This window comes from Oncorhynchus tshawytscha, linkage group LG23 (genome assembly GCF_018296145.1).
Source record: "Oncorhynchus tshawytscha isolate Ot180627B linkage group LG23, Otsh_v2.0, whole genome shotgun sequence".
Classification (NCBI taxonomy): domain Eukaryota; kingdom Metazoa; phylum Chordata; class Actinopteri; order Salmoniformes; family Salmonidae; genus Oncorhynchus; species Oncorhynchus tshawytscha.
In genome coordinates, this window is record NC_056451.1 from 6,998,331 (window position 1) to 7,024,117 (window position 25,787).

Consider the following 25,787-nt stretch of genomic DNA (forward strand, 5'->3'; position numbering starts at 1 on the left):
AAGGGCTTTTCTTTATTTTTACTATTTTTTACACTGTAGAATAATAGTGACAACTTCTAAACTATGAAATAACACACATGGAATCATGTAGAAACCAAAAAAAGTGTTAAACAAATTAAAATATATTTTATATTTGATACTCTTCAAAGTAGCCACCCTTGATGACAACTTTGCAAACTCTTGACATTCTCTCAATCAGCTTCACCTAGAATGCTTTTCCAACAGTCTTGAAGGAGTTCCCACATATGCTGAGCACAAGTTGGCTGCTTTTCCTTCACTCTGTGGTCCAACTCATCCCTAACCATCTCAATTGGGTTGAGGTCGGGTGATTGTGGAGGCCAGTTCATCTGATGCAGCACTCTATCACTCTCCTTCTTGGTCAAATAGCCCTTACACAGCCTGGAGGTGTGTTGGGTCATTGTCCTGTTGAAAAACAAATGGTAGCCCCACTAAGCGCAAACCAGATGGGATGGGGAATGCTGCAGAATGCTGTGGTAGCCATGCTGGTTAAGTGTGCCTTGAATTCTAAATAAATCACAGACAGTGTCACCAGCAAAGCACCCCCACACCATTACATCTTCTCCTCCATGCTTCACGGTGGGAACCACACATGCGGAGATCATTGTGAAGCAAAATTACAAGATTATATTATAATACCGTTATTTCATCAAATGGTTGTTTTATGGAATAGAATAGGGTTCTTAAAATACTCTCATCTGTGCGTGGTCTTCTGAGTTGGGCCTCTGGGGCTTAATGCTGACAGTGGATTTACGATGCCTTTGGTGATTAAAAACCTAAAGACCGCATTCCATAGCATGAGTTGGTGTTTGTGTACAGGGAGGTACCAGGGTAGAGATGGCTTGGGTATGAATAATGATGAGGGGAACCTTGTTTTGGGGGCTAGACCCTGTTTCCACACAATGAGAGACGTCTCTACAGCAGATACTGGCTGCTGTGAATTATTATTTTATTTCATACGAAATCCTAACCTTGTGACCCATTCCACACATCTGTTATTTGTCATGTAAACTGGGTGTATCTTTGCCATATAAAATATCTTTGTATTCTTTGTGACAGGGCTCTCAACACAACAGTCAAGAGTGTTGTGTCATTCACTTATGTGTGTGGTGTGACATGCTTTCCTTATTAATAAGTGAATAAGTATTTAGTTTAAGTACAACTCTGACTTGTGTGATAAGTTCGTCTCTCCTCATTTGATAATAAATAAATAACCACCACAATCATCCGTTCACCTACTCTGCGTTTCACAAAGACACGGAGGTTGGAACCAAAAAGCTCAAATTTGGACTCATCAGACCAAAGGACATATTTCCACCGGTCTAATGTCCATTGCTCGTGTTTCTTGGCCCAAGCAAGTCTCTTCTTCTCATTGGTGTCCTTTAGTAGTGGTTTCTTTGCAGCAATTCGACCATGAAAGCTTGATTCACGCAGTCTCCTCTGAACAGTTGATGTTGAGATGTGTCTGTTACTTGAACTCTGTGAAGTATTTGGGCTGCAATTTCTGAGGCTGGTAACTCTAATGAACTTATCCTCTGCAGCAGAGGTAACCTTGGGTGTTCCTTTCCTGTGGCGGCCCTCATGAGAACCAGTTTCATCATAGTGATTGATGATGTTTTTTTATGTTCTTGCCATAATATGGACTTGGTATTTTACCCCCTAATAGGGGTATCTTCTGAATACTACCCCTACCTTGTCACAACACAACTGATTGGCTCAAACGCATTAATAAGGAAAGAAATTCCACAAATTCACTTTTAACACTACCTCATGAAGCTGGTTGAGAGAATGCCAAGGGTGTGCAAAGCCGGCATCAAGGCAATGGGTGTCTACATTGAAGAATCGACAATGTATTTTGATTTGTTTAACACTTTTTAGGTTACTACATGATTCCATATGTGTTATTTCATAGTGTTGATGTCTTCACTATTATTCTACAATGTAGAAAATATTAAAAAATAAAGAAAAACGATTGAATGAGTAGGTGTGTCCAAACGTTTGACTGGTACTGTATGTCTAACCTGCATTGATATGATTAGAATAGAACTGTAAAAGAGTATACGTCCCGTCTTTGTCCCAACCTGAGCCTGCTGTACACAAAGTAGTAACAGTGTTTTTGTTACCACAACCTGCTGTACTACACAAACGAATACCAATGTCAGTCAACACAACTGACACAAATGTAACACAACTGACAACCAGTGGAGTGAACTACTGAGACAACCCACTGATTAAACACCATTCCCCTCCAGACCCTCTAATAGAGACTAATCATGTGAACATTGTGCCCTTTATTAAATGCCACCAGATGGATGCTCAGTAGTCCACTGTATCCTGTTTGTTTTATGCTTGTTACCGTTCAGTCTTTCTTTTCCTTCTTCTTTTTCCTACCTTTCAGTCTCTGACAGCACTGGGTCTGAAAGAGGAGGCTGGGGGGCAGGTTGATTTGGCAGACAACATTTGCCATTACTCATGGCTCATAAGGGACGTAGTCTGGTCCCAGATCTGTTTGGCTGTCTTGCCAACGTCTATGGTCATTGTGACCATAGACGCATAAATCTGGGACCAGGCTATTAGTGATTCCGTGATTCCATAACTTAAGATAATATATAATATACTGTATATGAGACCCCCTGAGATTTAGACTTGCAAAGGTAGAGAACAGCTAATGACCCTGAATTAAACAACCAGTCAAGCAGTAGCCTACACTATGTGCCTGAGGTTGGTTGTGCGGGTAAGGCCATAACCCTGCTTGCGTGGGTTCGAATCCCAGTCAAACTCAGGACTCTTCTTCACACTACTTATATTCATTATATCTGTCTCCCCTTCATTCCTTTCAATAAAATATGAATAATATAAAATCCTTTCAAAAAATTGTACACTGTGGAATCACCAGAGACCGGACAAAAACAGGGGGAAAGAAAACAAGGGGACGACTGTTGAGTATGTCGCACAAACGCTGACCGGAAAACATTGGTCAGAATTGTTTGTGTCTCGCAGGGCACCACTACATATCTAACACCATCACAGCCCACAACACCACACATATACACCTCAACCATGCCTGGACATCTCATATTCACCTCAGCCTTGACATTACCCATCTATTTCCTCACAAAATGAAGCCAATGTTCCCTCCCTCTGCAGGGAAATTAGACTACTGTAGTGTAGCACATCCCAGCAAGAGCAGATAGGGATATCAACCCACCTGTCGTCGTGTGTGTGTGTGTGTGTGTGTGTGTGTGTGTGTGTGTGTGTGTGTGTGTGTGTGTGTGTGTGTGTGTGTGTGTGTGTGTGTGTGTGTGTGTGATTTAATTCAAGATAACTATGTATCTGTGATGAGGTTGAGAGGAGCTGATTGATGCCAGACTGAATCATGGAGAACCACATCTGCTTAAAAGGGTTGAAGGTGACTGGAATTCAAGTTTGACTGTTACTAATTGACTATATACTGTAAAGTGAGTGACCTAATTTATGGTTTACTTAAGTGCAAAACAACCGTAAGATTGTGAAAATATGTAGAATGTGAATGTCTGCACAGTAGTACCCTTTTCCCACTACTGAAGCGAGCCAAAACGAGCACTGGCCTGATAACGCATCCACCAAAGTTGCTGGAACTGTGCTGGGAAGGACCATGTGAAAAGAAATTATCCAAGCCAAAACAGTCGGTTGTCTCGGCAAGATAGTGTCAAATGTGTATAGATGAGGCAGTTGTCTTTGAAGGAAGGAGAGGCTTTGGCAGTGTCTGGGTCAGTGGGCTCTGGTTCTGGGTTCCTGTTTCAGCGGTAGGTACTCACTTTCTCTCTGGCTGGAGTTCTGGCTGAGGCCTCCGGCCCAGGACAATCTCTGCTGACGGATCTCAGCCCAGGTCTTCTTAGTGGACCGCTGGAGGGCAGCCTCATACCGCTCCTTCATGCCAAACATGGAGAAATACTAGGTTAGCACTAGTTAATAATTCTCTTACCCAATCTCTTCCTTATTCTCTTGTTTTGTTAAAGTGAGTGGAATTTAACCTCTCCTTTAGCATTTTCTGACCTTCATTAAGACAGTGTGGAAATAGAAATGGGAGACAGGTTAATAGAATCAAATGACATTTTCTTGGTCAGATACACATGGTTAGCAGAAGTTAATGTGAGTGTAGCAAAATGCTTGTGCTTCTAGTTCTGACAGTGCAGTCACGCTTTCAGTTTTGCGCAAATGCTGCCATCAATCCATGGTTTCTGGTTAGGGAAGGTTTTAATAGTCACAGTAGGTACAACATCCCTGATGCACTTGCTAATAAACTCGCTCACAGAGTCAGCATTATACCTCAATGTTATTGTCTGAGACTACCCGCAACATATCCCAGTCCACGTGATCGAAGCAATCTTGAAGCGTGGAATCCGATTGGTCAGACCAGCGTTGGATAGACCTGAGCACGGGTGTTTCCTGTTTTAGTTTCTGCCTATAGGATGGGAGCAACAAACTGGAGTCATGGTCAGATTTGCCGAAGGTAGGGCGAAGGAGGGCTTTGTTTGCATCGCGGAAGTTAGAGTAGCAATGATCCAGAATGATACCAGCTCGTGTCACGCATTCGATATGCTGATAGAATTTAGGAAGCCCTGTTCTCAGATTAGCTTTGTTAAAATATCCATCTACAATAAATGCAGCCTCAGGATATATGGTTTCCAGTTTACATAGAGTCCAGTGAAGTTCTTTCAGGGCTGATGAGGTATCTGCTTGGGGGGATATACACTGCTGTGACTATAATCGAAGAGAATTCTCTTGGGAGATAATGCGGCCCACATTTGATTGTAAGGAATTCTAGGTCAGGTGAACAAAAGGGCTTGAGTTCCTGTATGTTGTTATGATTACACCGTGAGTTGTTAATCATAAGGCATACACTCCCGCCCTTTTTGCCAGAGAGATGTTTGTTTCTGTCGGCGCGATGCATGAAGAAACCGGGTTCCTGTACCGACTCTGACAACCTATCCCAAGTGAGCCATGTTTCCGTGAAACAGAGAATGTTACAATCTCTGATGTCTCTCTGGAAGGTAACCCGTTCCCTAATTTTGTACACCTTGTTGTCTAGAGATTGGACATTGGCGAGTAATATGCTCGGAAGCGGTGTGCTCGCCTTCTAAGTCTGACCAGTAGGCTGCTCCGTCTGCCTCTCCTGCGGCGGCCGCGTTGTTTTGTGTGGGCCTCTGGGATTAGATCCCATGTCCAGCGTGGAGGTCCGAACAAAGGATCACGCTTCATGAAAGTCGTATCCCTGGTCGTAATGTTGGTAAGTTGACGTCGCTTTTATATCCAATAGTTCTTCCCAGCTGTATGTAATAACACTTGAGATTTTATGGGCTAACAATGTAAGAAATAAAACAAAAAATAAATAAAACGTAATAGTTTCCTAAGGACCTGAAGCGAGGCGACCATCTCTGTCGGCGACATCTTGCAGGGAAAGCAGGAAAGGCGGACGTGGGAATTGAACCCACAATCATCAGGGCTCTAATATTTGCTTGCTGTGAGGAGTGCTACCACCCGTTCTGGGGTGAAGTTTCCCTTAGGTACAGATTTAGGATCAGCTGCCCCTCCGCAAATACTAACCTTTGTCATTAGTTAAGAAAATGCTAAACTGACCTAAGATTAGCGTCTAGGGGTACTTCACCCTTCTCCCTCACAACCCACCTTGTTCTTCTCTAGTTTTTGTTTCTGCCTCTCCTCCAGGGCAGTGCGACGTTTCTCTGTCTTGATCCGCTGCTCCTCCAGCTTCCTGCGCCGCTCGTCCAGCTGGCTCTCCCTCAGCTGCCGGGCCTTTTCCTCTTTCTCCAGCCATTGGGACTTCTTCGCCGCTACGGGAAAACCACATCAGGAGGGTTAGAGAGGCAAGATAACAAAATTGGGAGCAAGAGAGAACTCTCCCTCTCTCTCTTTGAGGCCATGTTCAAATGTTTCAAAAGTGCTTCCTTCATTTCTCCCTTCCTTGAGACAATCACTGATTGGAAATGACTAGACAAGTGAAAGCCATGTGGGGGAGCCCTCTCATTCTTCCTGTCCACTTATCAGAGAATCCTCTCTTTGAATGCAATACCCTTGCAGCTGATAGGCAGAGCCCTGTTGCATTGTTAGATGTTGACCAACATTTTAACATTGTGTTTCAATCTGTTTCAATAAAAAAACAGTACTTCTTCCAAAAGCAAATCTGTGGTAAAGAGTATTTTAAGTACTTTTAAATAAAAAGACAAATGTCTCTTCACTCTGATCTTGACTGTGCTTTAAAATCTCAAATCCCTCTAAAGTGCGGGTGTGTGAAGCAGTGTTCCTTTTCAACAGGGAAATTCCACTTTCCCTCAGATATAAATTGAATTACTTCACTTTGCACAGAGCGACACAGAGGCAGCATTATGCAAGGTTCAGCTGATACCCCTGGACTGACACTTTACCACGTTAATCGCATCATGCGCCGGTTTCAATAAACTGCACGCTTTGATATGGTAAGCGTCCCCACCCCCTGAGCCATTCAAAGAGGGTGTATAAGGTGGTATTATGCCACCACCTCTATGACTGCTCCTGCATCTGAAATGGCATCTTATTCCCTACATAGTGCACTACTTTATGACCAATGCCCTATAGGGAAATAGGGCACTAAATAGGCAACAGGGTACCATTTGGGACACAGAGTGCTTCTCTCTCTTTGCACTATATCCTTTGGGAGTACTTGCAGCAACAAAAACAACGGGTGGTTATCAGATTACGTTAGGGGAAACTGGGGTAACATCGGAGGCAAACGCTTACATTTATCGCAAGGTGCACAGCTGTGCTTTTATTTGAGAGAAGTAGGCTCAAGAAGCACCAGGAAACAAAAAGCACCATTACAACATGCCACAGCAGGCCAGAGGGCCCCAGCACTAACAAAATGAGCTCCTACGTCTTATCTGCTACAGTCAGTGTGCATTTCGGTTCAACGTAATTACTTTTAATAACAGTACTTTGAATCCAGTAAGGCAAGGGCATATTTGAGGTCTAGCAGTAGAGGTAATTGCATGCAGACTGCCTCGGGTTTCAACCTTGTGGAAATCTGAAGTATGGGGAGTGAGAAGGAGGGATTATGGGAGAAGGGAGGAGGAAGGAGAAGCAAGGCTTCCAGTGTCCACAGAGGCTACATGTAAGGGCTGTCTATGGATGGAGAATTATACAGCTCTCGCCTCCACTGACTCAAAGGCACACTGACAAGGCACACAGGAGATCTTGGCATATTGGCAGGGAGCAGCACAGTGGCCATGCTAATTTAGAACATGCATAGCATTGAGGAGTAGGAAAAAGATCATGCTATAGGGAACTTTTATAATGCTGGTGTCAAATAGACAATTATTTTGTGAAATAAACACATACTTTCAGTTAATAACTGATCTTAGGTCATTTAATAATGTACCCAGTGATCTGATTTCAGTTTTGACATCTGTCGTCGTTTGAATAGGATGGCGTAGTGCCAGTTGAGCCAATTAAAAAGTGTGTGTGTGTGTGTGCATATTGAAGAGATCAACAGCTCTACATTCCCCTTGTGGATGTGACTTAAATATGGTCCTCCTTCCCTTCATCTCCCCTAATGTTTCCCTTCGTTGACACTCAACATCTTGGTCTGCTAGGCAACAACTAGAGACATTAAATAAACATTAACTGAGTCATGTTCCCTCCCTGTCCACATTAAGTATGCAGTACACTCTACAGAGAGCCAAGAACGGACAACTCATATGGTCATAGGGCCAAACAAGTCTTCTTGGGCCAAAGAGGACATTTCATGCAATACTCAGCAGAGGCCTATCAAAATACTAAAACATACAGGGAGAAAATCCGATCTCGTTTGAGGAAAAAAAAAAAGAAGGAAAACAATTTAACAATATAGCCTACATTTGAAGAAGACACAGTACGCTCCAGCTTTTGATACTTCAAAAGACTGGCCTTCTTAGCCCGGGTTTCCCTTCATAACTGGGATTGCAAACACAAATATAGATTGCATCTCAGTGAATGAAGGAATTAGATCCGGGAGAAACCCTCTGTCTGGACTCCTGCCACAGTGGAATGACAATTACACTGATCCATGATGGTATAACGTATTTATCCCAGATTTACTGCACTTTACTATGATGATGAAGGCTGAATTTACCAGAAGGCATATATATTACTTCTATGAGGTTCTTTACTTAAGCAGCTCCCAGCTTTGTACTCCAATTGTGACAATGGAACATATGGGACAACGAACATGACCTATATAGTAAAAACTAGTCTCTCATGACAGACTGTTGACATACATGTTTACAAATGAAGTAGCTAGCCAGGGAATGTGAAAATTGGATCGGGGTTCCGAGATTTAGTATAAACACATTTGCCATTCAGCAAGGGTGATGTGACTTTTGATTCCTATCCTCTCTTTATAATTCCTGTATAAAATGGCAAAATAACTGCATTTAGTGGTAATAAATGATATATTATATGATTATATAGGTAACTGATAAAATAAAGGAAACACCAACATAAAGTGTCTTAATAGTGTGTTGGGCCATCACGAGCCAGAACAGCTTCAATGCACCTCGGCATAGTTTCTACAAGTGTCTGAAACTATTTCTGAGGGATGCGACACCATTCTTCCACGAGAAATTCCCTAACTTGGTGTTTTGTTGATGGTGGTGGAAAACACTGTCTCAGCCAGCCGTTACATAACATCCCATAAGTGTTCAATTGGGTTGAGATCTGGTGACTGAGACGGCCATGGCATATGTTTTACATTGTTTTCATGCTCATCGAACCCTTTAGTGACCACTCGTGCCCTCTGGATAGGGGCACTGTAATCTTATGGGGGGGGGGCATAGCCATGGTAGCCAAAATGATGGCAAAAATAATGGCCTGCCCAGCATTTTTATACATGATGGGATGCTATAATGCTACAACATCTGTGTGGAAGCACCTGCGTTCAATATACTTTGTATCATTTACTCAACATGGAAGGAAAACATGTGATGGAAGTCGACACTGGGCTGACATCCTATGAAAACAAGGTGCACACACACAATGTGGGGCTGGTACAATTACCATGTACTCATGCAGTTGAGTCCCTTTATGCGGTAACATGGACTCTTTACAACTGATGAAACTGTGTTGCTCTTTGTTGAAACAAGCAAGGTCTTGTAGCAAATGAGTCGTCGGTTGGCTAGGCAATGCCCCCCTTCCTGCAGCAGCGGCACACATAGAAATAGAATGAATAGAACAGGCTTGGATCCTCTAACCCTGGCAATTTGGCTGATAAACTCATTGGTACTCGCACAATGGCAGCCTGGTACTGTGGTGCAATCATTTCCGTGATCATGTAGAAAGTTCATTCAAAATATTTTTTTGTAGAGAGGGTGATTGAGCGACAAACAGACACAATTGTTAAAATCAATAAAGGCATCAGGTCAAAACTGCAGGTCATGACAACAAGAATCCTCACCACTACCACCACCACCACTACCACCATGGACACATCGGTTGGGACTTACCTTGTATCTGGCCGAGCTTGTCTGGAGGGGGGGGGGGCGAAAGAGAAGACAAGAGCAACTGTCAATCATGCAAAGCAGTGCACGTAGCCAGTGTGTGACTAGAGCCAAGGACAGCGTGACTTGTGAAATAAACAAACAAAACAACTCAAGCAGGTGACAGGCAGCCATCTTGACTGACAAAAGAAATAGAGCCAGAGAAGTGTTAGGCGAGTGGAAGCAGGGCATTGACATACGCTACTATCAATTGAAAACGATTCTTTATCAATTGACGTTGGGTTAAACATTAAAGTTCAGAGCTGGGGATCTTTAAAGCATTTGTGAGTTCAAACAAAAAGGGGTTGGATAGGCTATTGTTTTAATAAAACGCACATGAACATTTATTTGAAGCATGCACGTTGAAAACTGTGTCTTGAAAGCCAAATACTAAATCATCATTGGCTTGTTTTTCGTTCTCATTGAAGTGCTCAGCTTGAGCCACAGCCTAGGTTGGTTTGACGTTCATTCAACGTTTTCTAAATGTTTCTGTGATACATGTGCACACCATCTGTAGGCCTGAAAACAAAGCCAATGCCGACACAACCTAAAACAAAATCTGCCACCACCCCTTACCCCCCCAACACTAGATGGCATCCTCTCCTTGTTTACAGAGTTTTGTCCTCTCAACCCCCCATCTCAGCTTACCCAGATATTTGGCCTTCTCCTCTCTCCGCTCCTTGGCCAGTTTCTGTCTGTCCTCTGACTTCACTGCGTCTAGGGTGAGAATGAGAGAACAGGAGAAAGAGAGAGAGAAAGGATGTGAACGTGACAGGTCATTGTACACAGAGAGAAGCCCCAATCCAGCCCCACACCGGCAGAGCGATGAAACGCTGGAAGCTGGCAGTCAAATCTGGCAACTATATCAGAGCCAGATAGACTCCACTCTAGTATCTAATAGAAGTGAATGAGCAATGTGGAAAACACTCTGATTAGGACTGATGGTTAGTCACCCCATGGCACACCTTGGCTACTGTGTCCTGGTGAGGATTCATGAGTGAACATGTAATTGCATTCAGTTAAGTAACGCACTTAATCCTAGACAGAATATGGCTATAAACAGGGTTTATGGTCTTCCAGCATTCAATTTAGCCGTTATTGACTTATGAGGAAATGCATACCACATAAACAATCATGTTTGGAAGATAGAGATGGTCTTTGTCCAACCTCGAGACAAAAACATTGTACATCAGAACAATCCGTTTCTATAGAGGTCCTCGTCGATCTTCAAGCAGAGCTGTCTTGCAAGTTATTGTATATGTTCAAAGTCCCTGATGGTGCTGACTGGAAAAAGGCATGTGTATCTGTGTTACATTAGTGGAAAAAGGGAGAGGAGTGTTGATTTATCTTTTCCTACTATAATATCTCTGGCGTCTGCATTCCTCTGAGCATTCCTGTGAGCATTCCTGTGAGCATTCCTGTGAGCATTCCTGTGAGCATTCCTGTGAGCATTCCTCCGAGCATTCATCCGAGCATTCCTCTGAACATTCCTCCGAGCATTCCTCTGAGCACCTTAACTCATGCCTGGGAAGCATAGTCCTACAGTTCCAGGAATTCTACTGCACCCCTTTGGATTGTTTGGTATAGATTCTTTGTGGAACATTTCCCCTGACCAATTGATTTTGAATGATATTTTTTAAAGATAATTCATGTAATTAGATGATCATGTTCTATATGATTCATTGCATAAGTATGACCTGAACTCCCTGAATGAAAACACCATACTGTAATTATTACAATGTAATTCTCAAATGCCAAGCACCATTTACTACCTTTTCATGACAATTTATCGGCATTTAACCAGCCAAGTTGAATTCTACTGTATGTGTGAAGGTTTCGGGCCTCATCTTTCACCCATTCCTTCCATAAACAGAGCATATGTTCTACATCCATGTCACGATTCATACCTCAGGGGATTGTAACACATTATAACAATATCATCACAGGGCTGAAACAATCCACCAGATACGGAAGAAAAACAGCAGCCTCCCTATTACATCCTCTGACCCACCAAGACACTACGTCTGATTATGTGTGTGTGTGTGTGTGTGTGTGTGTGTGTGTGTGTGTGTGTGTGTGTGTGTGTGTGTGTGTGTGTGTGTGTGTGTGTGTAGGCCCTGACCATCCCGATGAGTCCCCCCACAGGAGCCTCAGAGACCGAAACAGAATCAAGTTGGCCCAGAAACACTGCAGCGTGTTTGGTTTCCAGACTGTTAGCAGCACACTCCTCAAATCTCAACAATACGGTTCTCTCTCATCTCTTTTACTTGCCTTTTTGAAAGGAATAGAGGAGCAGTTTTATACATAGCTCTCATGTCAGATTGTAGTACTAGCTGACGCACACAGGATTTGGTTCTGGGGTCCGAGTTTTAATGCAACTTTTGTCTGGGCATATCCAATTGGTATCCTTTAAATGGATACCTTCTCTCATTGGACAAAGATGGGCCTACCTTTCTGGCTATACTTTGCCTTCAGAAAGTGTTCGTATCCCTTGGCAGCTTCATTAAATAGTACCTGCAAAACACCAGTCTCAACGTCAACAGTCAACAACTAGGCAGAGTTGAAAAGAAAAAGCTTTATCTCAGACTGGCCAATAAAAAGAGGAACCTAGAAGGCCAGCATCCCGGAGTCGCCACTTCACTGTTGACGTTGGAGCTTTTGTTTTGCGAGTACTATTTAATGAAGCTACCATTTGAGGACTTGTGAGGTGTCGGTTTCTCAAACTAGACACTCTAATGTACTTGTCCTCTTGCTCAGTTGTGCATCAGGGCCTCCCACTCCTCTTTCTATTCTGGTTAGAGCCAGTTTGTGCTGTTCTGTGAAGGGACTAGTACACTGCGTTGTATGAGATCTTCAGTTTCTTGGCAATTTCTTACATGGAATAGTCTTTATTTCTCAGAACAAGAATAGACTGATGAGTTTCAGAAGAAAGATCTTTGTTTCTGGCCATTTTGAGCCCGTAATCGAACCCACAAATGTTGATGCTCCAGATACTCAACTTGTCTAAAGAAGTCCAGTTTTATTGCTTGTTTAATGAGAACAACAGTTTTCAGCAGTGCTAACATTATTGTAAAAGGTTTTTTTAATGATCAATTAGTCTTTTAAAATTATAAACTTGGATTAGCTAACACAACGTGCCATTGGAACACAGAAGTGATGGTTTCTGATATTGGGCCTCCGTAGATATTCCATTAAAAATCAGCCGTTTCCAGCTACAATAGTCATTTACAACATTAACAATGTCTACACTGTATTTCCGATCAATGTGATGTTATTTTAATGGACAAAATCTTGGCTTTTCTTTCAAAAACAAGGACATTTCTAAGTGACCCCAAACTTTTGAATGAAGTGTAATTCTTATCAAAATTCTTCAAGCTCTGTCTAATTGGTTGTTGATCATTGCTAGACAACCATTTTCAAGTCTTACCATAGATTTTCAAGCAGATTTAAGTCAAAACTGTAACACGGCCATTCACTGTCTTCTTGGTAAGCAAAACCAGTGTAGATTTGGCCTTGTGTTTTAGGTTATTATCCTGTGTACAGGCTTCCTTCTTCTCACTCTGTCAATTGGGTTAGTTAGTATTGTGGAGTAACTACAATGTTGCTGATCCATCCTCAGGTTTTTCCTATCACAGCTATTAAACTATAACTGTTTTAACGTCACCATTGGCCTCATGGTGAAATTCCTGAGATGTTTCCTTCCTCTCCGGCAACTGAGTTAGGAATGACGCCTTTGCGGTGTGTAGAATCTAGATCTTTGTAGTGACTGGGTGTATTGATACACCATCCAAATTGTAATCAATAACTTGCTCAAATGAATATTCAGTGTCTGCTTTTTTATTTTTACCCATCTACCAATAGGTGCCCTTCTTTGCTAGGCATTCGAAAACCTCCCTGGTCTTTGTGGTTGAATCTGTGTTTGAAAATCACTGCTCGAATGAGGGACCATACAGATATTTGTATGTGTGTGGTACAGAGTTGATGTTGTCATTGAAAAATCATGAGAAAACACTATTATTTCACACAGAGGGAGTTCATGCAACTCATGCAACTTATTATGAGAATTGTTAAGCAAATGCTTACTCCTGAACTTACTTAGGCTTGCCATAACAAAGGGATGAATACTTATTGACATTTCAGCTTTTCGTTTTACATTCATTTGTAAACATTTCAAAAAACATAATTCTTCTTTGACATTATAGGGCATTATGTGTAGGCCAGTGACACAACATCTGACACAACTAAATGTGGAAATGTCAAGGGGTGTAAATACTTTCCGAAGGCACTGTATTTATGTCCATGGGAAATCCACAAGAAAGTGTTACAGTAAAAACCAAGTCTCCATAGCAACAAAGTGCCGTGGAGAGGGGTTTGGGGGAGCTGTGTGTGTGCGCGTGTGTGCGACATGCGTGTGTATGTGGCTGGCTGAACTGAAGCAGCAGGGCCCCCTGACAGTGACAGTGAAGAGTAAAATCCCTGGTCTTTTAAAGATCTCTTGAAAACACAGGGACACTGAAAACCTCCCAGGGGTCAAGGGACCGCCGGTGGCCAAGTGCCATGTTCTGTCAGACCCGAGTCTGAGATGTGAAAAAGTTTAATTAAGACGGACATTACGGAGGTAGTGCTCCCAAACACATGACTTGCCATTTAACTTAGCTAATTAAGAGCTGCAGAGTGTTTCTCGTCCTTTTCCTCTTCCTCCTACCCCCAGGGTAAGATTAAAAACAGAGGTAAGCTTGCATGACTGAGCAGAAAGGCAACCTGAAGGAGAGGAAGTGACAGAACTTGTTTGAGAATGTGCTGTCTCAGAGGTTTGTTGACTTATTGGTGGCTCAAATGCTTCTAACAAAGACATAACATTATACGCCTTATCATAAGACACTACAAATGCTTTCGACAGATTATAGAGCATTATACCTGTAGGCTTTAAGTAAAGTGTTACCAATATCTTTTATATTACAACAGCTGATCTGAGATCTGTTGTCTATTGAGAGATCCTGCAGTTCAATTAGATTGTCACTAAAATGAGCTCCTTGATCGGACTATCTGATCCGGGAAACCAAAACCAGTCTTCTACTTTGGCGTTACTGTGATAATCAGTCAGTAGAACTATTTTGGTTCAGCTCTGCCACCTCACGCTACTGTTAAATAGACCATGACCACAGTCAATAGATTACTGGGCAAAGAATAAAATGGGCAGAGAGAAAATAAGATTATGTTCACAAAACCCCCCAAACACATTTCTTAGTGTTTGCATTAGCCAGCACTTGGGGTAGGACAAGTAGTGGCATTGTGGAAACAAACGTGGTGGTGGTGCAACAGCAGGTCAAGCTAGTCTAAATGACCCCCTGGCATCACTCAGTTGAAATGTGATGCCCAGTCTGGTTAATTCCTCCAACTTTCATTTGAGACCGGAGGTGATTAGCGAGCAGGCTAGCTATAGCCCGTAAGCGACTAGCCTGTTAGCGAATAGCATTAGCCAACCACTCAACATTACATCAGAAATTACCCCAAAAATACAATTTTGGCTAAATTCTATAAACCCATAGCAACACAATTCCAGCTTAATGGATTTTGTCAAGTGAGCTGTAAGCGCTGTAACTAACCACCTGCAGCATGTCTATTGGATTTACCCCCAGCATTGAAAGCCTGTGGTCAGGATAATTCTGGACTGAACCATGTTGTTTTCCCAAGGGGTCGGATGACATCATCTGAGCACTGAGGTAATTGCTCAATAATCACAGGGCACTGCTGAAGATAGCCTTTATTATACAACCATGGATATCTAATGCTGTGTTCATACCCCTGAAAATGGTCATAAACTACTTCAAATGCTCTATGGTAGATAAAAACACATACTAATGGGTAGCCATTTTCACACCATTTCCTTTATTACCGGTAACACCACAGTATAGGGAGACTTACCTTTATTACGTTTGGGGCTAGAACTTGAGCCAGGCATGGGCGATATCGGTGTAGCAGGTGACTTCGGGATGACGTCCAGTTTCGTGGGGGTCCCCACTCTCCTTTCTTTGTCTTTTTTCATGTAGGTTTCTATTATCTGGGCTGGGCCTGTTTTAGGGTGGCTTGTCAACCCCTCAGTGTCTTGCTTTGTGGGGTTTGGGTCCTGAGCCGGGTGCGGAGCTGGTCAGAGAAAGAGACAAAAAGAAGCCAGGTGAGAAAACGGCAGAGTGAGAAGTGTAACACACCACATTATAGAGATGGAATTCAACCTGTCCTCATTCCAAAGCAACTGCTTGTCTGGAGGTGGGTCTGAGTGACGTTGTATTGCTCTACTTTATAGTCTAGGATGTAACAGGCGCAACAGGTGGAATCAAGGTCTATTAAGAAACCCCTTCTCCATGGGGGTTTACCTAACAGTATACTGTACATACATACCGTACCAGCAAGTCATAGTACGAGATCAACAGAGAACACGGGCATTGTGCATTGTGGTCTCCGTTGAGCTACTCAACTAACTCTCAGCCTCAATAATGTAAAACTATAAACACACAAGAATGATAAAGCACAGCATGACAAGAACGATACATCTCACCCACTGGCAAACCTTAAAGTCTAAATGACTCAAGATATGCTTAGTCCACTAGCACTCTAATACAAGATCTCGGTTCTCTGGTCTGGCTCTCTAACTTCACCCCACACTCCTCTCTCCCAGAACGACCGGCTGATTTATCGACAGTCAGGGCTGAGTGAACTCTCTCCCTGGCAGAACAAAACAAGGTAATTGCCTCTCTGCCTCTTGATGATTCTACTGGGGAGGAACAGATTGATTTAGTGAGAGGAGGGGGGAAAAATAATTGCAGGTTCCTCTCTTTATGACAAAGGTCATCATTAATTTAGCCAGAGAACATTTTAAAAGCGTACTCTGTAGTTTCATACTAAAAAAGTAGTGTCTGGTCTTTTTGAGTATCTTTTTGAGTAAATTGAACACTGGCTTACGTGGCACTAAGTGTGTTATTGTGTGTGTACAGGTTCAGTGGGCCTTGATTGTGTGTGCATTTCATCCTGTGACCACATAAGACAATGGGATCACAGGTTGCACCTGCAAAAATCTTTAGGAATAGAAACAGTTGGACAGGGTGTTGGTTACGAGAGCTCCACGGCTGGGTCAGTGCCTCAGTGGCAGTGTGACTCACACTTGGCAGCTTGAGCCTGAAGCTCCCTGCTCAAACATAACTTTGCCCAGGCTTTGGAGGCCTCACAAAGGCCTAGGGAGAAATGTTTGGCTCCTTTGTCCACTCAGCACTGTCGCCCTACATTCCCTATGCAACATTCAGCATTGAGCTGAGTTTCTTCCACATAGTCTCTCAGGGTAAACACTGGGGCAACGTGCTTTAAATGACTCATCCAGGGCTAAAAACAATGACGGTGGAGCAGGTATGTCACAAAGGACCATTGACAGGAGATTTACTCTCTTCTGTGCAACACAGTGGCAAGTATGATAATGTCACACAGTGCAGCAATGCTGGAAGAAGCAAATAGTGTATAACTTTGGAAATGATGTACTTAGTATCGAATCTAGCTGCATGTAGCCTATACAGTATAGCTATATTGTTTTGAAGAGTACTCTGATACTGAACAGTAGGTGTGTGTATAGAAATTGAATGACTAGAACGGACACGCCCATCTAGTCATTCTATTTCTATGGGAACAGGTCTCCTCCATATTGACATTGTCGTTCTCAGTCACCTGCCATCTGTTGTACAGTCTACCTGGCACAGAGAGACACACACAGCTAACCAGACCTCCTCCATCACATACACTATGCATTTTTGTGGGAAGCTGGCATGCACCTGGCAGAGTGAAACCTGTGTGAATTATACATGTTATGGTCTGCTTGAGGTAGTGATGGAAATAAGACTGGCATTCAGGCAACCTGCTGCTAACCTCCGCAAAGAAGAGAGAGTGGGTGGGCATGGGTGGCCAACCAAGTCAACAGGGAGAACCAATGCATTATTACCACAAAAAAAGAAGGACCCACTCCATGAAGCATATTGTATATCAATATCAACACCATTTGACATTTAAACTTTTAATTTTAATTGACTCACATCATCCGAGAGTGCTACATGTACTTATGTTACGTTAAGCAAAAACGAGAAGCATTCTAGTCCCTCCTAGCTACTCCTCTAGTCATAACTGACTGAGCTCTCCTGCATCCCTCTGTTGACATAGACATCAGACCGTATGGAAAAGACAAGCCAGAACTCAGCTCATGGAAAAGCTCATATTATCAGTTCTGGAATGAGAGCATTTACTCTGATGACTCTTAGTAGGACATTGGCGCCACGGGCTTCCTTGAGAGGTGAGACTGGGGCGAGAGAAAGACAGCGACAGAGACATCGATGGAAAGAGAGAGAGAGAGAGAGTGCTGGCATGCGAGATGAGCTGAGACGAGTCTACGGGGGAGCTCAGCTGAGACGAGACAGATACACAGCGGTCCCCTGCTCAAAGCCTGCCACTGTTAAATAAGTACTGGGCCAGCGAGGTGGATGAGCTCAGTGATGCACTCAGAGAGAGAGGAGCCATTGTCGGTGTCTCTGTATGGCAACGGGCCTGCTGCCAAACACACTGCAATGACAGGGAGAAGTGTCAGAGGGGAAGATATATAGAGAGGGGGAAACAGGAAGAGTGCAGAGAGAGAGAGGGCAGAGACAGGGGGAGAGTGAGAGAGAGAGAAGAGATATAAAAAGGGGGGATATATGGAGAAAGGGAGAGAGAAACAGAAAGAGGGAGAGAGAGAGCTTGTGCAGAGGATGGCAACTAGAATCTATGACTAGGGTGGCTGGATGGCAGGAAGCTTGGCCCCGGTGATGTACTGGGCCGTACGCACCACACTCTGTAGTGCCTTGCAGTCGGAAGCCGAGCAGTTGCCATACCAGGCAGTGAGGCAAATCGTCAGGATGCTCTCGATGGTGAAGCTGTAAAACCTTTTGAGGATCTGAGGACCCATGCCAAATCTTTTCAGTCTCCATAGGGGGAAAAGGTTTTGTCGTGCCCTCTTCACGACTGTCTTGGTGTGCTTGGACCATGTTAGTTTGTTGGTGATGTGGACGCCAAGGAATGTGTTGGTGATGTGGACGCCCCATCGATGAGAATGGAGGTGTGCTCTGTCCTCCTTTCTCCTTTGTCTTGGTCACGTTGAGGGAGAAGTTGTTGTCCTGGCACCACGCGGTCAGGTCTCTGACCTCCTCCCTATAGGCTGTCTCATCGTTGTCGGTGATCAGGCCTATCACTGTTGTGTGTTGCAGTTATGCCTGGACGTGCAGTCAAGAGTGAACAGGGAGTACAGGAGGGGACTGAGCACACACGCCTGAGGAGCCCCGTGTTGAGGATCAGTGTGGCAGATGTGTTGTTACCACCTGGGGGCGGCCCATCAGGAAGTCCAGGATCCAGTTGCAGAGGGAGGTGTTTAGTCCCAGGGTCCTTAGCTTAGTGATGAGCTTTGAGGGCACTATGGTGCTGTACTCTGAGGGAGCATATCATAGCATACTCATTAACACCTGAGGACTATGGTCATAAAGAACACAATGGGTAGCAGTGCTGAGTGTGACCACTCTGATAATCTGCATGATATATACAGTGTAGTGTCTATGATATAAATTTGCAAGAAAGCCCAGTCTGGAGGCACATTGTGTATGCTGAATACAAATTAAACCGTATACTACTAAGCGTAAGAGTTAGAGGAAATGAGAAGAGGTGTTGTTTTGTGTTGTGCTGCAGGCTAGGGGAGGTTTGGCTGATTAATATTCTATGGTGTTTTGGTGCAGTGGAGAGAAACGAGGGTCATTATGGATGTGATATTCTGGCTGCCTGCAGCCCTGCACTTTCGGACAACAGAGAAGGGATTGCTGATACAAAGACCAAGAGAATAGACACTCTATTTGTCTCACTGAATAATATTCTATGTTAGTGACATTTAGTCATCTGTGCCCGTACTCTCAGAGTAGGAGTGCTGTTCTAGGACCAGTTCAGACTTTAATATGATAATGAGTAAGATGATATGGACAAACAGGAGCTGAGCCTAGATCAGCACTCCTACTCTGAGATGCTTTATGAATACAGGTACTGAGCAACAAGCCTGGTAACCCCATGCCAGTTACCCTGACAGGATTGGGGCACAGCACAGCACAGCAACAAAATGTTAACACGCTAGCTGCAATTTAACACACTGTGGTTTTCAAAATGCAAATCTGATATTTGCACCGATGTACTCAATGAATTTCAACATAACCATTACTCGACTTACTGTCGAATAACCATTCAAATACTGCCTTCTGGCGTCGAACAGTGACCCAAGTCTTCTGAGTGTAAAAACGGCTAAAAACAACTTAATTCAAGAAGTGAATGCAATAGGCATGCTATGATGTAGACACTGCTGTCCAGCTGTGTGTATATTCAAGTGCCAAATGTCTTAGAAATAACTGTTTCACAATCATTCAGTCACATTATTACTCACAGAATAAACTGGAACTCTGTTGAGTGAGCAGTAGGCACGTTCTTTGGTTGGTCTCTCTACATTTTGAAGAGACCAAATACAGTGTGCATATACACATGCAAACACACACACCGACTTAATGTGTTTTTAGGCTTCTTGGAGTGTTCCTACCACTCTAAATGCCGCCTTGCACAGACCTTGAGAAGTGCCACTAGAATTAATCTAAATAATGAACACTATGACACTGCAGATTTCCATGTTGAAGAGGGTTGCTACTTTCTATCAAACCTGGGTTCACATACTATTTGACATTTTTCAAATACTTTGAGAATTTACTTCAGCCTGCCTGGAGTGCAAGATGGGTAGCCTTTGCACTGTCGTGACTATTCTAATGGTCCCATTGTACCAGACAAGCTGAATAAAACACGGATAAAGTATTTGAAATGCTTTCAAATAGTATTTGAGCCCAGGTCTGCTGTGGGTATATAGAGACAAACAGTGAAAAGCAGAGGGTTGAGCAGGCCAGGTCAAGGCCCAGAAAGTGGGACAGACCAGCTTCAGGAATCTGAGGCATACTGGTCCTGTACACTGTCCAGTTCAGTTATTTTATTGTTGCTCTTTAATTATTTGTAATTTCTTTTATTTTTTTTCTCTTTTTTTACATAAGTTTATTTAGTAAATACTTTCTTAACATGTATTTTTTTCTTTAAACTGCACTTTTGGTTAAGGGCTTGTAAGTAAGCATTTCACTGTAAAGTCTACACCTGTTATATTTGCATGTGACAAATAACATTTGATTTGATTTGTATTACACAAACAATAGCCCCTCACAGTAGCCCCGAGACTGCCTCCCAGGGACTGCCGTGCAGAAGAAATATCAGCCCACAGAGGGACGCACGAGATTGAACTTCACTCAACTTTCTAGAGCAGTGGTCACCAACTGGTCGATCGCGATCTCCAAAGAATTCCTAGTCGATTGCCAAATATTTCTGTAAAAACCCCAATGATAAGGCCTAGAGCTAGAGGACTAAAAGTCATATCCAGAGATGAGACATATATTTCAACGGATGGTAGTGAGATCTCAATAAAGTTTTCTGTTAGCAAAATTAGAATCCGTTATGAACAGAGTAGACAAAGATATGTGGACTTTACACTTTGCCAAAGTGTAAAGGAGTGCGAAGAAGGAGTGCAAATGCGAATTTGAGTTATTGCACACGGGCACTTCATAGAGTAGGTATTCCCTAACGGAAATATGCACATGCACGCTAGAACATGTCAATAGGATCTCACTAGATCGTGCTTGGCTCTGCCCACCTCATTGCTTATTCTGCCCACTATGATTCACTTGTTCCCATTGGAAAAGGCATGCTGTGGTCTATCTTTTGTTAGTTATAAAAAAATCTTAGTCGTATCTGTCCCATTCTGGCATCTGTGAGAGCATGGGCAGAGCCATTGAGGCCATCTCCATTTTGAAGTAGTCCATTTTCTTCTAATACTTCTATGAGTTGGTAAACAAACTGAAAGGGAGCATACTGCCACCTTGAGTGAATTGTTTAAACAGTTATATAGTTGGCAATTTACTGTCGCCTGCAGTTATGTTTGCTCATGACACGAGCATAATTAATTGGCTAATACCTCCTGATGAACTGGATGGAAGCATGTGATCCTTCCTTAACTCATAGGAAATCGCACCAAGTTACCTATTTAGAAATGGTGAAACTCCTCAATTGCGCTGCCATTGCTAAGAGAGGATGGATTTTTAGTAAGGTAGGATTTCTTTCGCTTATTGCTATGGTCATTAATTGTACTGCACAAATAGTACAGGAATCTCAGAAGATTGATTTGGTGGTAGCAGCAGCAGAGAAGGTTTTGGGTGTCAGAGATTTTAGCACAGAACTACAGGGGGTTTTAAGAGAAGGGGTTCCATCCTCCCAGGCCGACGGCCAGGTGTTGGATCTGTTAGGGCCAAAGTAGTGGGAAGGGGTGATGGGTTTGTTGGGGATAGTGGCAGGGTTGCCATGTCTGAGATTTTCACTGAAAATTGGGCTACTTTGAAAACGATCGCGGGTGAAAACATGTTGGACGTGGAATGCAGATTTTTGGACTATACTCATTTGCACCGCGGCCGCCATCAGGCAGTGAGGCAACCTGTTGCTGTGCTACTTTGAACTGGACTGTGTTTACAGCATGAGTGGTCATGAGTAGATGAGCTTGTTTTGTGATCAAAGTGAAAGCTGCATTTAGCCACGTGTGCACATTGTGTTCATATCCTTGGCTAGTTAGTGAGTTATTAGCCCAGTTATAGATACTTTGCAGGCAGCAATAGGGGAGTGATTGCCTTCTACAAGAGGCCAAAATGTGTACATTTCTAGACATCTTTGAAAAGTGAGTCAGGTAAAGAGCTTTTTTTGTCTTAAAGGGGCAGTGTAGTAATTTAAGACAGGCTTGAATAAGCTAAGTAGCCATTAGGCAGAGGGTAGCAGAATTTGTCTGATTCTCTATAATAATGGTATGGGAATAATAATACATTATATTTTGTACATTTTTTTTGCATCAAACAACACAACAACAAATCTGAAGGACAAGTGGATAAACAGGTTAATGTCAAGCCCTGCAAGTTTTTTTTTAAGTCTTAAGGAATGTAGGCCAATATTGAACACCACACATTGGCTGCTGCTAAAAGGTTGAATGCCAGCTGGTCAGCGCATGCCCTAAGTACGCGTAGTCCCAACTGCCTTGTGAATGTTAACCTTTTATAAGGTTTTACTCACATCGGCTATGTAGAGTGAGATCACACAGTCATTGAGAACAGCTGGTGTTCTCATGCATGGTTCAGTGCTGTTTGCCTCGAAGAGAGCATAGAAGGAATTTAGCTCATCTGGTAGGCTCGCTTCACTGAGCATCTCGCGGCTGGGTTTCCCTTTATAATCCGCGATAGTTTGCAAGCCCTGCAACATCCAATGGGCGTTAGAGCCAGTGTAGTAGGATTAGATCTTAGTCCCGTACTGACATTTTGACTGTTTGATGGCTCGTCGGAGGTCGGATTTCTTATAAGAGCTCGGAATAGCGTCCCGCTCCATGAAAGCGGCAGCTGTAGCGCTTAAATCAGTGCTGATGTTACCTGTAGTACATGGCTTCTGATTGGGATATGTACGTATGGTCACTGATAGAGTTATGATCAGACTTGCCAAATGGAGGGTGAGGGAGAGCTTTGTACACGTTTCTATGTGTGGAGTAAAGGTGATCTAAAGTGTTTTCGTCTCTAGTTGCACAGGTGACATGCTGGTAAAAATGAGGTAAGACAGATTTCAGTTCATCTGCATTAAAATCACTGGCCACTAGGAGCGCCGCCTCTGGTATCAGAATACAGCGATATGGTCTGTTTAAAGAGGCTGAGGATGTCAGGGCTTTGCTGCACTGCATCTTTTCCAGGTCTAGAGGTAAACTGTCATTTCACTGCTCTAGCTCTTCTAAGTGGCTTTCCATATCATGGTCTGAAATACAGCTGCATATAGTAGGTGATGAGGCCACTGACATAAGTGCAAATTTCAACATTGCAACTGAAAATGTCAGTAATTAAATTTCTCTGAGGAGAAACCACTGCTTTTTTCGCAATCAACTCGCTTCCTGGGGTCTGGTAGTCATACCAAATAAATGTCTCAAATCAAAGCACTTTACATAAAATTGACTGATGTGATATCTTTGATTAAAAATTACACAAAAAGCCCCACGGCCTGACAAAAAAATGAACATCTATTTGTATTATCAAAAAAATTTGGCAGCCTGAAAATCAAAAAATACAAAAAACATTTATGCATGCATGCTTCTATTTTCAAAGCCCAAAATACATATGAAAGCTGTAAATGCCATCAAACCAAAAAAACATGTTATCATTGTGTCCTTGAGAAGTTGATCCCATTAGAATGTAAGGTATTTCATATCTCAACACTGTTCACTCAGGCCTTAAGTAACTGCCTAAATGCGCTGTGCCAGTCTGGTTGCCTGATACCCTGGCAGTCGTAAGAAGTGGGGAATTCGGACTTGGGTTTGTGTGTGTGTGTGTGTGTGTATACCACACCCCTTTCTGTTGGCTACCTGTTCTTCAAACTCAAACCGCTGTGAGGCGGTGTCATCATACATGCATTGAGGAACAAAGAGCGATGAGGTTGTCTCATCCACAACGCAAACATATGACTCAAACGCCAAAGTATGACTAAACATTACTCAATTACACCTGAGAAGGGATTTTGTCTTTGGAAGCAAACCATCAACTAAGGCAATGGGAATGTGAAACTAAGAAATCCCCTAGCCTGGTCCCAGATCTGTTTGTGACGTCTTTAGTGCCTTGCCAACTCATATGGTCATTATCATGCCAAACAATGACCATAGGATTTAGCAAGAAAACAGATATCAGACCAGGCTTGGATTCCCACTATCCACAGAAAAGCACATGGGTAAAACCCATGTAGATCATGGTCCCAGGACATCAACCAATTAGATCACTTACAAACACAGTGAGTCATTCATCTGCACCCAAACATAAAACCATGGGTATTATCATTGGCACTGGCATGGCCCAGGAGATGATGGAAATATAGGACAAGGAGGGAATGAAATATTCATAGATCCAAGTATTGCTCTCTCAAGCACATCTCTCTTCCCGTCTCCTGCCAAACCAGGCAAAAAAGGACCGAGCACAGCAAGACAACCACTGGTAATAGTGGCTAGTGATATGTGGACTTGGAAGCCCAAGCATAAAAATAGACTTCAAACTGAACTTGACAGAAAAAGAGCACTGAGTAAACAGGGTGGGAACTCTGTATTGGTTCTCTTGCAAAATGGAAATGAGGCAAACAACAGGCTAGGAAATAGCATCAGCTCCCGAGCTGTGAAATCAGAGAGTGGAAAGGGAAAAGGGCTGCTCCGAAAAAGAGTAAAGAGGAACTCGGGAGGCCGAAAGAGAATAGGTCTGCATCTCATTTGAGCGGGACAGGGAACTAATGAATTACCTCACTGTCACCCCCCTCGCTCCTCTCTCGGCCCTCACACTCTCACCCCGAATGGGGTGATGTAAGGGGCTATGGTGGGGCCCCAGACACACTGGAAACGCAGTGTAAACAACAACCACCAATTCTGCACCAAAAGGCTCTCACTGTGTGTATTTGTGTGTGTGCATGCGTGCGTGTGCGTGCATGCGCATGCGTGCGTGCGCGTACTCATGCCGGGGTTTAAAAGTTCCAACTATCGGGCTTGCCAGCCTGTGAAATGAGTGTATTTGTACTTTGGTTTCAAGTTCCTAGAGTACAAGTGAAAACGGGCGTGAGAGAGAAATAGATAAAACAGATATATCACTAATTCACGTGTAAACAGTTTCACTCCGCATTAGCACAATCAACACAACATTGCAGGTTACTTTTTAACTCCACAAAATATAATTGCTTGCTTGTGAGCAATATTATACATACAACAAATGAGTGAAGAGATGTGTGCAGGGTTTACAATGTAACTAAACTGAGGTTGAAACATTATTGGGCATCCAACATCTAGAAATGGCAATTTATGGCCTAGTTAAGCAACATAATTCTGACTTGGGGCCGAAAACAACTTTTAACACGTGAAACGTGTGCTCCCTCTCCGGCCTCTAGGTCACGAGTCTGCTCGTTATGGCGCACAACTGGCACCATGGTTATGCGCATCTGCGTGTCATTAGACTCACCTGGACTCCATCACCTCCTTGATTATCTGCCCTATATGTCACTCCCTTT

At 43.2% G+C, this 25,787-nt stretch overlaps 1 protein-coding gene across 11 annotated transcripts in view; it reads right to left on the reverse strand.

The window, feature by feature from the left end:
- The window catches only part of LOC112246152 (MAP7 domain-containing protein 1), a 66,813-nt gene that overhangs the window by 26,369 nt on the left and 14,657 nt on the right, over positions 1-25,787 (reverse strand). For 7 of the 11 annotated variants that reach the window (XM_042304498.1, XM_042304499.1, XM_042304500.1 and 4 more), the window contains exons 2-6: positions 15,489-15,707; positions 10,212-10,280; positions 9,531-9,551; positions 5,686-5,849; positions 3,816-3,927 (exon numbers count right to left, since the gene is read on the reverse strand). In XM_042304498.1, coding sequence (XP_042160432.1) covers positions 3,816-3,927; positions 5,686-5,849; positions 9,531-9,551; positions 10,212-10,280; positions 15,489-15,707 — 585 coding nt within the window. Of the gene's footprint in view, positions 1-3,815; positions 3,928-5,685; positions 5,850-9,530; positions 9,552-10,211; positions 10,281-10,920; positions 11,145-15,488; positions 15,708-25,787 lie in introns of those variants that run through there. The other 4 variants (XM_024414430.2, XM_024414425.2, XM_042304503.1 and 1 more) reach the window with 3 other exon arrangements.